The sequence below is a fragment of the Perca flavescens genome, chromosome 1, assembly GCF_004354835.1.
Source record: "Perca flavescens isolate YP-PL-M2 chromosome 1, PFLA_1.0, whole genome shotgun sequence".
Lineage (NCBI taxonomy): Eukaryota > Metazoa > Chordata > Actinopteri > Perciformes > Percidae > Perca > Perca flavescens.
Window position 1 is genome coordinate 27,258,227 of NC_041331.1, and position 14,472 is coordinate 27,272,698.

At 40.2% G+C, this 14,472-nt stretch overlaps 1 protein-coding gene across 1 annotated transcript in view; it reads right to left on the reverse strand.

Annotated features, from left to right (window-relative positions):
• Positions 1-529: 529 nt before the first annotated feature.
• The window catches only part of spon1a (spondin 1a), a 72,009-nt gene continuing 58,066 nt past the window's right edge, over positions 530-14,472 (reverse strand). Inside the window, exons 8-16 of the mRNA XM_028581331.1 lie at positions 11,547-11,748; positions 8,082-8,222; positions 5,962-6,037; positions 5,665-5,847; positions 3,003-3,173; positions 2,725-2,892; positions 2,231-2,395; positions 1,485-1,751; positions 530-1,366 (exon numbers count right to left, since the gene is read on the reverse strand). Of these exons, the coding sequence (XP_028437132.1) occupies positions 1,203-1,366; positions 1,485-1,751; positions 2,231-2,395; positions 2,725-2,892; positions 3,003-3,173; positions 5,665-5,847; positions 5,962-6,037; positions 8,082-8,222; positions 11,547-11,748 (1,537 nt within the window). The 3' untranslated portion in view covers positions 530-1,202. The remainder of the gene's footprint in view (positions 1,367-1,484; positions 1,752-2,230; positions 2,396-2,724; positions 2,893-3,002; positions 3,174-5,664; positions 5,848-5,961; positions 6,038-8,081; positions 8,223-11,546; positions 11,749-14,472) is intronic.

The window sequence follows — 14,472 nt, forward strand, 5'->3', positions numbered from 1 at the left end:
AGTTTGCTACTGTATGAATAAGTATTATTATGAATTATCTGAAATAGGCCATTCTTCACGAGTACTTTTAATGTTGGTAATTTACACATTGTATATCAATTAATACCTTAAAATTGTGAATGCAGGACTTTTACTGGTAACTGTATATTTCTGTCATGTTGCTGTTTACTTAAGTAAATGATGAGGGCCCTACTTCCACCAAAGACCAAATTACAATACAATAATGAATAAAATACCCCTCTGTAATTTTAAATGTGTCTTCATTAATCACACTGTCCATTTTGACCATTATATTTATATCTTATGTCTAGGTACAGAGGGTAGTTGAGGGAAGAACAAGCAGCCTCAGGACAGTCAAGGGTTTTAAGCTAGTTATTGCCATCTAGTGGCACCAGAACTATAAACCATCAGCTGTCTACATTGCACATTTATCCTCCAAAATAAAAAGACAAATCCAGTTGTCACGTTTACTTTTATTGTAAAGGTGATATTATTCCAAAATATTAATATGTTAGAGGAACAGAGAAGAAAAGGAGGAGGAGACATCTAGAAAACATCTACGCAAGACTTTGGTAAGAATCTTGGGACACATTCTTATCAAAACATTTCACAGGAAAAAAATAACAAAATCTTCTAACAATGCTCAAAATAATATAGATCTCAATCGTGGTGCATCTACATGTACAACAATATAGCTGGGTAAAAAGCCAACTGGGCATTTTGTGTCCTAGAAACAACTGAACAATTGAAGGCGTATAAAACACTGGAATGGCTGGGCACATGTGCTTTAAAGTCTGGAATATACTGTACTACTTAAGGATACCACAATATATAACAGTTCTTTATCTTTTTATTAAATCAATTTATATTTCATAATTATATTTTTCAAGATATAATATACCACAACAAGTTTACAGTAATCTTGCAGAAGAGTCTTATGTATATAAGAGCTAGTTTGAAACCAGAAGAATCAGCCTAGTTTAAATCCAGAGTTTTCCAGTGAGATCTTTGAGTTCAAATTCTCTTGATGACAACTGACCTGAGCTCTGGATTTAACCAAGACAGATTCAAGCATGTGCCATTTCAGCCCTAAACAGAGTGCATTGGATCATTGTGTGACAGCGTGCCATGCCCTGTGCTGTTCCCAGCCCCACTGTCATCCCTTCCTCCCTTCAACACCACCCCCGTTCCCCTACTACTTCCTAGCAGGGGTGCACATTACAAGCCCTGATCTCCTTCCTGTCCTTGCAGCTGGACAGCTGGGCGGTCTTAAACCTCTGCTTCACCGTCATGAGCCGTTCTTGAATACCTCCACCGCACAGCTTGGTACATTCTGTCCAACTCGACCATGGCCTCATTTTACACCCTGAGGATAAAAAAAGGAAAAGAGAGACTGAATAATCAGAATAATTCTTCCTTCAGATTATTTTGTTAATTATCTGTGTGGCGTTGTAGTTCCTAACGTAAGGAGGGTGAATACCAACCTGGATGCTCGGAGGTGACCTCAGCTCGGCCCTGTTTGCTCCTCCTCTTTTCACGCTGTTCCTTGCGTCGTTTCTTCTCATCACTGTTGGCTTGTCCTCGGTTGCACTTCCTGATCTTACACTTCTTCCTCTGGATGGTTTCAGCACACGGGTCTCCTCCAAACTGAGGCTCCAGCTTCACCATGCGTGTCCGGATAGTATGACCCTTCCCACAGGACTTATTGCACTCCGACCACTCAGTCCAATCTGACATGACACAGTCTATGGCTGGGGAGACAGAATTGGACAGTGGTTTAGAGGAAGTTGTGAGATGAGAGTGGTAACTGATGAGAAGGACAATAGATAGGGTTTGATTCAATGTTCTGTGTATGGGTGTCATGGATTACATATGAATCCACGTCTAGGGAAGAATACTTTGTTTTATCCTAAATTACACAGTGACACCACAGAGAATACATTTCTTGTTGCCACGGGGTGCGATTTGTTGTCACATGGCTCTGATGTAGCACTGCTGTAAACTAATAAGCACTGACGTGAAAAACAAATATATATAGTATACAGTATATTAACAACTGTCATTCCAAAAACAACCATAGAGTTTACATAAACTACAATACTTTACTACTCTCATCAGTCTTGTATGTATCTGCATCAAGGCACCGGGTTGCATAACAAAGATGAAATGATCATGAATTTCCATAAATTATACATGTTCAGTACGTGGGTGTGTGGATAGAAATACTTACGACACTCTGGTAGCATGCACTTCTCCACCTGTTCTAAGTCTTCTGTACACTCGCCCAGCTCCACGGAGGACTTGAGCATGCGCTGTCGTGTCCTCGAACCCTTCCCGCAAGTCACACTGCAGTCACTCCAGTCAGACCATGGAGTCAGCATGCAGGGGATTGTGTCTATACACAACAGGAGTAACACATACACCCAGTGTTCAGATTTTACCATCAAACGCATACATCACATGTGTGAAATATCTCAAATGCAACTGATCAAATTACATATATATATATATATATATATATATATATATATATATATATTTTTTTTTTTTTTTTTTTTTTAAAACAGTTACATGCATGAATAGTAGCAGCAAAACAGCATCTGGATTTTTAATCATGAAGGAACATAGGGACAAAAGCTGATTTTAAAGTTTGTTCCGAATTCAGTTAGGCAAAAAGGTAAAAGGTGTCAGGATAGTTGTGGTCCTGAAAATTTTACTACTCACGACATTCTGGCATCATGCACTTCTCCACTTCTAGCACCTCTGCCCCACAAATGGAGCCATCTGCAGGAGGCATCTTCACCATGCGCTCTCTCCTCTTCATGCCAAGACCACAAGTGGCGCTGCAGACATCCCATTCACCCCACTCTGTAACCAGACAACTGCTGGGTGCTAGGGGCCAAGAGGGAAAGATAAGGTACAGTAAACCCACAGTGCTACTCGCATTCTTTAGTATGAACTAATACACTTGGGACAAACAAAGGGGACAAGGGACAACTCACAGCATTCCTCATTGACCACACAGTTTTCAGTGTCCTCTGTGGGCTGGGTGCAGACTGAGCCATCATCAGGGAACTGCTTCACATAACGCTCCCGGGAACGTGTGCCCATCCCGCAGGTCAAACTACATGGAGACCAGGAGATCCACTCTGACAACATACAGGTGGAAGCATCTAAAGAGTCAAATGACAAAGAGGAAGATGCCAGCAAGCTTCAAGAGTTGTAGGTGATTTTGGTAAATGACAAAAAGATTAAAAGGCATAGGGAACTATTGCCAATTGCTGTAAATTGCTTCTATGTTGTTTTTTGCCTACATTTTATAATCCTGGTTTAGACGCGTGTTTGGCTAAACGCTGCCTGTTGTGAATCTGTTACATTTCTTTATGTAAAATTCTAAACAAAGCCTCTCTCATCTGTTTTAATTGGAATCATAAATTTGTATCATAAATTGTTACACCTCCCTAAAGATGTATCTCCGTGAACCTACCTTGAACCAATCTTTCTTTCCTCTGTTACCGCTTTCTTATCTAGGTACTCTCACGTCATCGAAGTGAATGGAGGTTTCTTGTTAGGTTGAACTTGGTGAAACTGTTCTGTACAGTCCTGGTTTTTGGGGGCTCATCGTGGTCTAATATACAGTTCATGGCTGTGAGATCCTTTGCTTACCTTAATAGTGTGTTGCTATACTTTGCTGTTTCCGGGTCGTTATCGATTTTTATTTGCATCTAATTGAAATGCCCATAATGTCCTTGTATTTGGAAAAATCATTGCGATTCTAAATCGAACTGAAGACATAATGGTAATGTGCGTTTGGTAAGCTAATGGTTCAAACATACAAAGACACCTTCTTTGCGACTGGTTTCTTATGTAATTATGTGAGTCTCAATGCTCAATTTCTCATTTTGTGATACCGGAAAAAAATAAACTAGGGTTTTAAAGAGACAGTAAGTTCTACTCAATAAAGCAGAGGTAATTGAATTGGAAACAGAGTTTCTAGTTCCGTTAAGTACTGTAACTTTTCTTACAGTTAACTATACTACCTCAGTAAAATGCAATGCAGGAAAGAAATTAGGGTGGTATTGTGTGCATCGTTGAGTCTGATCTAACTTTACAGTTGCACATCAGGAATGTGACTAAAACAGCACACTATAATTTCAGAGTAGTACTACAGTACAGGTACTGTATAGAGACACTTATGCATGCTTTCCAAGTAGGCCTGATTAATGCCGTACATTACTCTAAGGTCTCCACAAAACTCTGTATCACATTTTGTACAAAATTGTACAGAATTGCCTTGTTACTGAAATATATATATATAAAGCTGCCTTGTCTTACTTGTCTATAAATCTAATATAATATTCACAGACTTGCCCCCTGGGTACAATGCTTATAGTCTGAAGTCCCAGATGAGTCCCCAATGAAGCCATCAGATCTTTCTCTCTACTGTTCTCTGTTCCAAACAGTGAGAGACAGAACAGAGACCTACAGTGAAGCTGCCTTTGGGAACAGTCTCGCTTTAGATCTAAGGACAGAAAACCAGGCTTTCAAGTGACTCCTAATACTAATACTAATAATAAAACGTCCCATGCAACAACACTGCCATTCTACTGTCTTCATTATGATAACCTTGGCTAGATTAAAAGTTAATCAACACATCCTCTTTTTCTTTTTTGACATATAGGTACAATATGTAAATCACTTAATGTAAATAACTTTGAGCTGCATTTCCGTCCATTGCCATGCAAGGTAAGTAAATATACAGTGACATGTTCTTGTTGTATTGGATCTGTACTCCAGCTCGCTGGATTCAAAATGAAACAGTGATTGTGAAGTTAAAATGACAACTTTTAGCTTTAATTCCAGGGTCCTTACATCCACATCAAACAAACCATGTAGGAATTATAGCCCTTTTTATACATAGCTTCACCAATATGTTATTGTCCTGCCATTGACAATGTGTGTAGGCAGTCAGCCAGGTTATGTTGAAGAAGGACACCAGTGTGCATGCATTATGTGCACCAACAGGAGGAAGCAGGAGCTACTTTCTCAGCACAGCTAATTTGAATAAATGAGCATTGTTATTGTGGCATTTCTTTTTCTATTTTACTTTTATATAGATTTTATTCAACTGTAGTGCTGAAGTACTTTAAATGTTCTATTTAAATCAATTACACAAAGGCCTGAATTACACACACATGCTCAGTACCTATACATGCACTAATGGAGAGATGTCAGAGTGAGGGAGCTGCCCATGGAAAGGCACCCTGAGCAGTTGGGGGTTTGGTGCCTTGCTCAAAAGCACCTTGGCAGTGCCCAGGAGGTGAACTGGCACCTCTCCAGCTACCAGTCCACCACCATACTATGTCCGTATGGGGTCTTGAACCAGCAACCCTCCCATTCCAAACCCAGCTCCCTACTGACTGAGCTACTGCCACGCAGAAATGTGCCCCCAGTTTTTAGAGTGTCAAAACATTAATGGAAGCAGTAATCCTAACATTTCAATAAAATTATTAGAGATTAAAAAGGTTCATAAAGGCGCATAGTGGATGCTGAGCCTTCAGAAAACTCTAAATTAATTCAGATGTCTTTTACATTATCAGATACATGGACTTTTTTGTTTTCCTCGTGAACACAGTAACCTTCAGTCTTTAGATAGATACTCACCTTCATCACTGCATCCAGGCCCCATGCAAGGCTCAAAGTCCTGGGTGTGTGGGCAGGGCACACTAAGGTCCAACTGGGCCTTTAACATCCTCTGCCTCATTCGCTTGCCCTTTTCACAAGTGGCCGAGCTGCAGGCGGACCATGGAGACCAGTTGGAGTAGATACACGTCTCAGGGGTATCATCTGCAACATGGTAAAGGGAATAAAGATACTACAATAGCCTAACACTGTTGCTGACACAATGCTTTTCATCTTGTGAGAGAGAGAGAGAGAGAGAGAGGAGAGCAGGATCCAGACCTTCCTCTTTCTCCTCCTGGGCAATATCTGCTACAATGTCATCCACATTGTCCGGCACAATGTTGCACTGTTCGCCCTGCAGAAACAGGCACACAGTAATGTTAGGACATACTCCAGCACTGTGTAGGTGCTCTGTTACTTCGATTTTCTGCTCTGTTTAAATCCTTCTGTTTGTTTCTGATAGCTATCAGCAAGAGTGACAGCCGGAAAATGGGAAAGTCAGCATAAGCTTACAAATTCTCTTAATTAGGGTATCCACACGATACACAGGGAGAAGACATACTGTATGAGAATAAAAGTCTATGCATTCTAAAATTCTAAAAGTGTTAACTGAGCATGTGTGCATGTGTGTATGTAAATTATTAGAAATGGCTTTTGGCAAAAGGATCACAGAATAAACTCCCTACAGCTGCCTCTAGATGCCACTGAAGGACTGCTAACCTTTTTTCCCTTTCTGGTTTGCAGTCAGAGATCCCAGGGAATGTGTTTCGCCACCCATCAAATTATATTTAGAAAAGTTTATATATCAGTGGATTTTAATACCTGTCATAAATGTTTTAAGTCACTTTTTTTTCAATGATTTGTGTCATTTCTATTGGCTGAAGGTCTTTTAGGAGCTGCATCACAACTCATTTGAGGCATTATGCCTAAATTAAAGGTTCTGATTGCGAAGATCTAGGACTTAGCCAAAAAATTTAACATCGACAACTTCTCAGTCCCTCCCCCCTTTCTGCTAAAGCCCAAATTGTTCTCCTAAGCCCCTCCCCCCACAAGGGAGAAGGAATGTGTGTGCATGAGCAGTGATTGACACGCAGTTAGATAACCCCCCACTGGCCCCGATTGGTGCATCTGAACAGGAAGCGGAGGATTTTTGGAAATCACACTACAGGCTGTAGGTGGTGCCAGAGGAGCCGGATTTCTTTTTAATTACCAACTTCATATAGTTCTACTGGAAAATAGGGTCAGTTTCAGCAAAATATGAGTTAGTTTTATAAGTCTTACCTAGTGCACCTTTAAGAATAATTAACAATGGTGTTGATTGGTCAAAATATTACCCATCATCATCATCATCATCATCATCATTTTTGTAATAATACCTTACCTACTTTGAAGAAGAGTTGTTTGATATACTTAAAATAAGATAATCCTTCATTAGTCCCACAGCGGGGACATTTGCAGTGTTTTAGCAGCAAAGGGGATAGTTCAATAAGAGGCATCAGTACAAAACAAAAGCCAAAAACTTGAAACTGAACTGCACGGCACCTACTACTACAGCTACTAAAAACTGACATTTGATAACATCAATTATACCTTAGTATGCTTATATTTCATTTTTGTTGAATTTGGAAAGCAGCAAACAAAACGTGTTGACAGGTGACCCAATGATTTGTTTTCACCTTGTGAAACACTACTCCCACACCACAAATACAGGTACTGCATCCATCACTGATCCATTGCTGTATTGATGGACATGATTAAACTCACCGTCATACCTGCTGAGCAGTGATGAAGAAAAATGAAAGCTGTCTCTCCCTTCCTCTCTGTCTCTGATTTTGAAGCTTTTAAAAGGCATCCATACTTCTGTTCACAATGACGGCAGATGGTAAAGGTTGCCAGTTCTGTTTTTATGTTAATCTAATATGGCTGTTTTATCAGTGTAGCATATCATCTAGAGTGTTAAGAGTGAACTAAGAATATGTGAATATGAGATGGAGAGCCGAGCTGGAAGTACTGGAGACACCTCACAATACAGAAATAAAGCAAGGGTATCAGTGACTATGGAGAGAAAAACATGTGCAGAGAAGCAATGAAAAGAGAACAGACCAACCAAGAACCTTTCCCTTTTTCTTCTTCTTTTTTTACTTGCTGTGAGATGAAAGGGCTAATGACTGTGTCACTTTACTGCACACTGCAGTAATATGTACAGCACAATTCAAGTCTTGTTAGTACATCATTATGGTTATCAATCGCAAATACTGAATGACGGTCTGAATGTTTACCTTCGTCTGTTAAAATATGCTGCCATGATGCAATTACCTGCATTATGAAATATTATCCTACAGGAGCTACAAAGTATCTGTCTTTGCATTAAGTGCTGACTGGTATGAAAACAGACAGACCTTTCTGGCGATGCGTTCCACAATGACCCTAGCCACTGGAGTGATGGCGCCCCCTTCAGGGTCATAGAAAGGGCTCTGTGGATGATCCAGACTGGTCAGGGGTCGGATCTTGTCCTGGGTCACAATGGGCTTGTTGGGAGACTAAAAAAGCACACAGAAAAAAAGAAGAAGAGAAAAAAAAACAGAAAGCTGTAGATCTTTGGGATTTAAAAAAAAATGCACATTGTCAGGGTTTGTTTGAAAGATACATTAAAATGAGCACAAAGTCACTCAAAGTTACACAAAGCACAAGTTCCACAAAGGACAAGTCCCAACGTGTAAGAGCAGCTGTGGAGGAGCATTGTAGTTTATATGGGAGATGCTCTTATTAGTCAACAGTAAAGGTCTGCCAGCATGGGGTTGATAGAAGCACCACCGCCAGAGGCTGTCTGGAGACAGAAGACCAGCTCATCCTTCATCCCCCCACTGAGACAACAGAAAAAAACAGGCAAAGAGCAGTTCTGTTTGTTTTTTGTGAGAGAGAGAGGGAGATAGGGTAGAAGGGTAATGACTGGCCACTAATTAAAAGATACAGCAAAAGTAATAGCACCAAGATTGGATCTCATTACTCCGTTACAGGCCTGTGCCTTTAACATGTTTGTAATAGAGAGCCGGAGTCCCACCCCACATCCAGAATAGCCTCTGTTCCACTATCCTCTGCTACACAATGTATTTTTGGATAGAGGATTTCTCTCACTGATCTTTATGAAAAGCGTAAACATGATACTTGTGTTCTGTCCTTATTTTCAGCAAGTTGCCATTTAAACAAAATGTGATAATTTAAATCTACATCTCTGAGATGTGGGAGTCTCTTTTATTGAAAATTGTGTATTTGGACAAAAAGAGCATTACAGTAGATACATTAGTTTCAGATTACTGTATACCAAATGGTACAGACAACTATCACTGCTCTCTTTAAATCCATGATCCTGAAGAAAACTTAAAAACGTGATGATGCTCAGGCAGGTTCTGGAATTATAAGGAGTATTATAAGTTAACTGCTGCAATGTATATGTTCTGAATATGGCTGAATAGCCCTTACAGTACAGTTCCATTTAGTCAGTGTGAGGCACCAAGTTTATGTAAGAAAGGACAGACGTGGTGTACAAAGGAGTGTGTTTGTGTGTGTGTGTGTGTGTGTGTGTGTGTGTGTGTGTGTGTGTGTGTGTGTGTGTGTGTGAGTGAGTGAGTGAGAGAGAGAAGGGAGAGAGGAAGACGAAGAGAAAACTAAATTATTCCTGAGGCTGGCCAAAACAAGCAAGAGAGCACAGTTCAGTGGGTTCATCTGTGAGCTCCAGGAATCAGCCAAATGTGTCACACATGTCGTCATAGAGTTTGGTCAATCATGTACAGTACACGCACAGCCTAATCTGTTAGTGCTGACTGGAGACACTGAGCACGCAGCAGGCAGCACCTCAGGGTGAGGGCGGGTGGGGAAGACTTTCAAGGGTGTTAAAGGAGAATTGAATGGGTGATGAATTGTTACAGAGTGGCAGTGTGTTAGGAGGTGAGAGAGAGAGAGTGACTGTGAGTGTGAGCAGACAGGCAGATGAAGAGGTTGGCGTAATGACAAGGTCAAAACCCAAGTGTGAAGGGAAGACTCAGCTGGTGTTATGAGTGAGGAGGAAGGTTATTCACGGGGTAAAAGGTGGAGAGAATAGCAGTTTGCAGAAGGCTGTGATTGCTGTGGAATTGTGGGGTTGTAACCTGAGTTGAGTCAAACTTAGTTTTTGTTGCATGATGATGATGATAGAGAGTTCCTTCCCCCCCAACCCTAGTTTTTCAATTATAATAATAATCACTGGTACATTTTGGCGTCTACACAGTGGCGTAACTAGCCAACACCGGGCCCCTATGCAGGATTATCAAGGCGGGCCCCCCTACTACAGCACGTGATGACGGCGCAATGTCCCCGAGTAGGCTACCATGAATAGGAAAGGAGAGGATCATAGAGACACAGCATATAAGAGATGAGATGACTGACAAAATCAACAGTAGCCTACACGCACCACTACAACAAAAAACACTGGTGAATGCGCACCATAACACATGAAAAAACACACAAGGGCAGTCCTTACAGGATTTCGCAGCCTTTTTTTGAGATTGTTGCGACCCAAAATGCCTGATTTCACTGGAACTTTTGTAAAAAATTGTTTGTCATGTTTGTTGCAATGAAGTTGCAGAAGACAGTGAAAGTTGCAAAAAAAGTTGCAATTTTTTTGTATAGAGAATAATAATTATTACTATGAATTATTAATAATAATTTCCTAGGAACCTTACCAAAAAGGCTCAGGATGCTGCAAATGTTGGTATAATATGAAAATGGCTGGTGGATTAAAGACAAAAAATTATAATTTATGGAATGAATCAAATATGAACATATATGTCACTGTCAGTGGCTTTTTGATCTTTACATTGTTAGTTAATTTCCTATCCTGGCCACACACACACACACACATTCATACAGTTTGATAAAGTACTTATTGGACTTTAACTTATCATTGCACTTACAATAACGAGCATAGCTGTCCTCAATTTAGGTCATTGTGTCGGCTCATCTGCATTTTTTCCTGCATCCACCGTGTGTGATTGTGTGTGTGTGTGTGTGTGTGTGTGTGTGTGTGTGTGTGTGTGTGTGTGTGTGTGTGTGCGTGCGTGCGTCAGTCACGGGAGAAATGGAGCAGCAGCCCCGCCCGCTCCAGAGAGCCGATAGTATTGAAACAGCAGCAGCTTCAGTGACTTTATAGTGAAAAAACGTTACAGCGTACATTGATGTTAAAATGTATACAGGTTGGCAGGACGGATTGAAATGTTTTGCACGGTCTTTCGCTGTACGTTTTGTTGGTAAATGTGAGATGTTCGAGTCACACACACGTCTCGTCTTCATAAGAGAAACATGGAAATTAATTTGACCCGTTCTCACTCCCGCTTGGTCAGTGGCTGCACGTGGGACTGCTGGGATTGTCGCGAGTAATGAAAATGCGATAGGGGGCCCCGGCTGTCAATCAATATCTTCCAGTGATGCGGTCCCTGATTGGTCTGGGCCCGTAAGCACCGCTTACCCTGCTTACTGATAGTTACGCATCTGAATCTACATTTCAATAAATGTGATTAAAGTTTGTACTAATTGTTAAGGTCTCTAGGCCCTTCCAATGAATCAATTGCTACAGTTTTCAATTTTAATTCTTAGTAAAAGGATATTTCAGTGTTTGCTTTCTTCACCAAAAATACTGAAAATTAATAACAGTTAACTAACGTACCCCCCTAAGAATCACATAACATCACAACTACTTAAAAGATAGATCAGTCATTGTACATAACACAAGCACACATAACAGAATGAGGAAACATTCTTAATTTTGTATGTATGTTGGGCAAATTACTGAAATGACATAATGCTTTAAATGCTCCAATGTTTTCACTGACCTCATATGTCACCCCGCTGTCAGTTCCTGCATCCCAGGGGATCAGGTCCTGGACCACCCTCTGGACCCAACCACACTCCTTGGTACACAAGTCCTCAGCAGACAAACCCACATTCCAGTCTGGACTGGGCCCCAGCATGGTCAGGAAGGACATAAGGTGACGGCTCTGGTCCACAGAGAATTCGGCTGAGGGGGGGGCCCGCCTGAAGGAGAGAGTGAGAATGAGGTCTGTGTGATTCAAAGCAGTTTGTAAGTGTGAGTAAGGGAGAGAAAGAGATGTTAGCTGCATCCCAACTGGCCTGTGTCCTTCAGAAGACCTGAGGCTCGGCTGCACCTGCACCCCTAAATGAGATGTCCATTCTGAACAAAAGCAAGCCTAGTGACACATGTAGTTGTTTCTTGTGAACTTATAGTCATACATTTCCAATTGAGACACCAGAGAGTTGCACTCAAATGGCCAACAAAGTGTAAATACAAGAGGAAACGTTTCTGATACCCAAATTAACAATGTTATGATACTGAAGTGACATTGTTGTTGATTACTATTAACCTGGGACACTGTCAGTAGAAACTGACAGTGTCCCAGGTTAATAGTAATCAACAACAAAACCAGGATGCTGAAAAGTCAATTCAGTCTCTGAATGGGAGGCTGTAAGGAATAAAATGCCATAGTCAGCTAGTGGGAAGGTTTATATAATCAATGCACCAGTCTGGTATACACAAGGGATATCAAAAGATCAAGTTTATTTTAGCCCTGAGTACATTAATATTGGATATGTTCCGATGCCAAGGCTAATAAAAAATTTCTGAAACACGTTTGTTAGTGTCGGAAATTAGAGAATCCATGTATTTCAGGGTGTTGGGACTCAGAGTCACTCGCACTGGCTCAAGTTTGCTTTGAAGTAGGAAACGCCGACTCCTTTAGAGAGAGAGAAAGGAAAGGTACTTACACTTCCTATAAATAAAGTGCAGACAAATATTTAGTTGACATATTTCTAGGCTCACTTTGCCAGACAACATCTATCTCCACAACACATTTTCTCTGTTCCAGCACAAAACACACACACACACACACACACACACACCATCACACACTCTGGTCATCTTTCTTGACCAATGATTGACAGCTAAACTAATTAAGAACTTTCCCAGCCAATACAAGATTAATTAAACGTGGGTCGATTCTTGTTTAAATATAGACAATTCACCAGTAATTCCTTTTCAGCTGTCATCATGCCCATATAAATCCATTTGACTCCAGCCAACTCAGTCCTGTCCCTGCACACTCTGCTAATGATGGCCTCTGAGGATGTGAAATAACCCTTATCCCCTGGGAACACACAACTTGACTCGACTCTCCCGGGCCTCTGCTCAGTAAGTACTGTATGTCTAAGATTTATCCAAAACAGATATTTGTGCTCTACATAAAGGTAAAGTGTAACTGACAGACAAAGAGAAACAGAGCAAGTCTGGCAGCAAATGAGGAAGGGATACATCATCCTACAGCAGACAACCCCAGTGAAATGCTTTTATTAATCAGAAATGTTTCTGTTTATAAATGTGTGCATATTTGTGTAGATTGTAGATTGGATCTTGGTGTTGCCTTGCTAGCTAACAATATGCCATAATAACTGCAGCAGACCTTTTACCAGCTTGTGTTCAATACTTTAACTTACGACGGAGCATTAGGGCTACATCAAGGGAAAAAAAAATTAAGGAGGAAGATTTTAAAATTTTTTATTTATTTTGCATTTCGAGAATAAAGTCGAAATGGCGAGAATAAAGTCAACATGACGAGAAAAAGTTGAAATACTTTTTCGAGAATAAAGTCGAAATGTCGAGAATAAAGTCAACATGACGAGAAAAAGTTGAAATACGTTTTCGAGAATAAAGTCAAAATGGCGAGAATAAAGTCAACATGACGAGAATAAAGTTGAAAATACCTTTTCGAGAATAAAGTCGAGATCAAGTTGGACTTTTGAGAATAAACCAAACTATAGCTTTACCTATAGTCTTCTACAAAATGCATTGTGAAGGTCTATATGAACTTGTGAAATTATACTTCAGAATCGGTTTTAATAACAAGGAAATTCTTTCTCTTTTAGTGCATAAACACAGTATGGTGATAAGTATTAGGACTTTGAAGAGAATGTGCCGAAAATTGCGTCTGTTCAGAAGGAGAAACCACACAAACTTGAAAGAGGTGGCCGTTTTCCTGCAAAGTGAAATAGCTTGTAATAGACAGATGCAAGGGTATCGATGGTTACACCTATGCATATGTTGTATCACAAGACACAATAAGACAATTGATCAAATGGTTAGATCCTGAAGGAGTGGGGCTCAGGCAAGTGCGGCACTCCAAGGATGTAACCCATATCTATGATGTTGCCTACATGGCAGCTGGCGTGGCGGACAGTCGCTCTAATGTGATTAAGTGACAAAGGAGTTGAATTTATTCTCGTCATTTCAACTTTAATCTCGAAATTTTGACATTATTCTCGAAATGGTAGTTTAACTTTATTCTCGTCATGTTGACTTCATTCTCGCCATTTCGACTTTTTTCTCGAAAAAGTATTTCAACTTTTTTTTAGTCATGTTGACTTTATTCTCGACATTTAGACTTTATTCTCGAAATGTAAAATAAATAAATAAATCTTCCTCCTTAATTTTTTTTCCCTTGATGTGGCCCTAACGTATAAACTGACTCTGGCATTTATTAGAAGGGCACAATTTATTTATTTGTCTAATGTTTTTACTTGTTGACCAAGCATTCAACTATTTTCAAAGATTATTTATTTGATAGGACAGCTAGGTGAGAAATTGTATGTTAAATTTGGTATTTTTCATTATTTTTTCATATTCTGTGCTGCTTTGCACTTTATTCCAGCAACCATTTTGCTCTTTATAGCCAAATGAAATTGAAAGCT